Raw genomic sequence first — 2,931 nt, forward strand, 5'->3', positions numbered from 1 at the left:
ATCGTGATCTGTGGCAGAATAATCGCAAAGTCTTGCCCACTTCCGGGCAGCAGCCCGCAAGTAACTAAAAAAATATATATCACAGAAAGGGACCAACTTGAAATATATATCTCGTAACCACCCCCTCATACACATCTACAAGTTGTTTTTCTTAAAAATTTGCAAGTTTAAAATATATTTGGTACCTCAGCGATTGTAGTTGGCGCAACAGATCACGATAGAGAAATATCCCTCATTTAAACTTAAGATAGTTTAATGATTGACATCATATTTCAAATTTAGAAAATATACTTTCATTTGATGTAGAGCTGACACAACAGTTCAATAGAAGTGAACTCTTCGAAGAAATTCATGATTCATACTTAATTGAAACTGCCTAATATTTTATAATAACATTGTAAATATTTAAATGTACAAAAGCACATTAAGATATAAGTAATTAGCATCATAATCTTTTCGGTGTTTTATTTTTTAAACTGTACTCATATTCTTAATTAAAATAGGAATAATTAAAAAAATTAAAACCAATTTTCGAAGACCAAAACTGTTTATATTCAGCCTCCTGGTCAAAACATGTTTCAGTTGGTTGAAATAACAACCTAGAGGGATGTACAATGGTAAAAAGTAACATTAACAATTTCAGTTGTTTAAAAAATAATCAAAACATTTATACGTATCCAAAAATTTATTTTATCATCAAAAACGCTAAACAAATGCTATAAATAGTGCTAAGAGCACCATTTGTAAAATTAAATTAAGGCTGTTTTAGTATAACTTTATTTGTGTGATCAATGGCTATGTTTACAAATCAATGGTTATATTCGTGTGACCAATGGCTATATTACAATAACAAATTGGCTATATCTACAAAATGGGAATTTTAAAAAAATGTGGTATACCATTATTAAATCCTACATTTATGATTTTTAGTGCAAGATCCATAGAAATTAAAAATTGTAACCACTTTTTAATTTTATGCAGAACGTTTTTAGCATGCTTGTTGATATTTGAGGATCATATTCTGATGGCATTGGCAATTAGGAACATTTTTTCTCTTTCTGAGCAGTTTTTAAGTTTAATAGGACACTTAAATTAAAGGTCGCAGCATTTTTCTAGATATTAGAGCATTTTTATGTTATTGGAGTGTTCTTTATTCTATGATTTCTTTGGCTTTGAATCACTTTTGTTATATTAAATGCAAAACAAAATATTCAGGAATTAATATATTTTCCTTTTTTTTTTGGTTACATAATATTTATTTCTAACTTTAATGAATTAATTTAGAACACGTATTGCATTGCTTTTGGCATACATGAAAGTATTTGTTTTAGTTAAATATTTTTAATCAATAGGGCATTTTTGTCATCAAAATCTGGGCTTTAATTGATAATCATATTAATGCCTTACCTGTCATATTCTTTGTTTTCTAATTCACAGCGAGGATCTTTCATTTCTTTCCATTTTTTGCCGTGTTTACAAGTTGTCAAAAGTATTATATCCTTGGCATTGTGTAAGTGATATAAGGAATTCCGGGTTTCAGAACCAATACCGTATAGATATCGTTTTCCTTTAAACACAAGGAGGTATTTTTTGGTGGCCGGCAGGTCACCGGACCCCACATAACCCCGATCACTCCCCCTTTCGGGATGCGATTTTGAAAAGAGGGGTATGGAAACGTCGAATCCAGGTCGAAAGTTGGCAGTCGACATACTCGCTTTCGCGAGTATAGCTTCCCCAATGTCGAATCCCAGATTTTCCGCATAGTCAGGCCATGTGCCCGAATATAAATTAAATATCACATGATTGCGACCGTTATTCCAGTATTTGACCTGGTCCACTTTGGCTTGTATATCTGACACATAATCCGGACTCAAACTGTCCCGGTCAAGAGTATCTATTCCCAATACATACAAACATGCCTGACTAGGATCCGATGTAAAATACCGGGAATCCCGGATAACACTTAAGATTTTTTGGTACGTCGGGGAAATAAGTTCGTCCGGCTGTACGGGGTACACGTAAACTTTGTAATCACGTTGACACCTTGACAAATCAAAGCACGTGTGAAGAGTACAATTGGAGGGGGTGTGGTGGGTAGCTCGCCGCTCCCCCCGTCGTTGCGAGGGCGACACAACAAGGTCTTCGTCCGGATATAAACCGCCCGCCGGACTACCTCCATCCGCGTCCGTGTATGAACGTTGATTTTTCGGGTTCGCCGGGCGTTCGTTTTCGATGCCGCCATGTTGCCAGAATCTGTACACACCATAATATAAAAATACGATAAACACACAGCTCATGAGGACCAAGATGTAGCGTTTTTTCGCTTGCATGTCTCCCACACTACCCTCCGGTCATCTGGTCGGTAGCCGACGCATCATAAACAACGTCAGGATAGTTTACTTAAACTTCATGATTCGCAGCGGTCCGCCATGTGCTTTAGTCTGGCGGAAGCGGAATAGTTGCTGACGAACACGCATGCGCCGCTTCAGGGAGAAACCACTTTCACGGTAGGGAGAGTGCGGTAGAGTGTGTAGTGCGTAAAGATGGGTGTGTTTCTGCGCGTGCCGTATTCAGCTTCTGCGACTGCGCCACTCTAAATACTCGTTTCTTTAATTGAATAATTGAGAGTTTTCTAATGTTAATGTTGTTATTTAATTTAGGACTCGCAAATATCAAAGAATGAAAAATAATTATTTGATAAACATTAATTTTCTTGTTGAAAAGGAGAAATTACTAAAGGTTTTTTTTTTCCATCAAAGATATGAGAAACAATTTTGAATTAATTCTTTCAGATCAAAAAGGAAAATATGATTTGATGTTTCTGAAAAATAAAAAGCTCTCTAAGTAGTTCATATATAAAACTCTAAATACGAAAAAGTATTAAATTATCCTGCCATGAATTTTATAATTGACTGTTTTCTAATCTTAATG

At 35.3% G+C, this 2,931-nt stretch overlaps 1 protein-coding gene across 1 annotated transcript in view; it reads right to left on the reverse strand.

Annotated features, from left to right (window-relative positions):
* LOC107450714 (exostosin glycosyltransferase 1 ttv) overlaps nucleotides 1-2,500 on the reverse strand; it is a 252,936-nt gene extending 250,436 nt beyond the window's left edge. Inside the window, exon 1 of the mRNA XM_016066575.4 lies at nucleotides 1,408-2,500. Coding sequence (XP_015922061.1) covers nucleotides 1,408-2,330 — 923 coding nt within the window. The 5' untranslated portion in view covers nucleotides 2,331-2,500. The remainder of the gene's footprint in view (nucleotides 1-1,407) is intronic.
* Between the last annotated feature and the right edge of the window lie 431 nt (nucleotides 2,501-2,931).

The sequence above is a fragment of the Parasteatoda tepidariorum genome, chromosome 6, assembly GCF_043381705.1.
Source record: "Parasteatoda tepidariorum isolate YZ-2023 chromosome 6, CAS_Ptep_4.0, whole genome shotgun sequence".
Taxonomy (NCBI): Eukaryota; Metazoa; Arthropoda; class Arachnida; order Araneae; family Theridiidae; genus Parasteatoda; species Parasteatoda tepidariorum.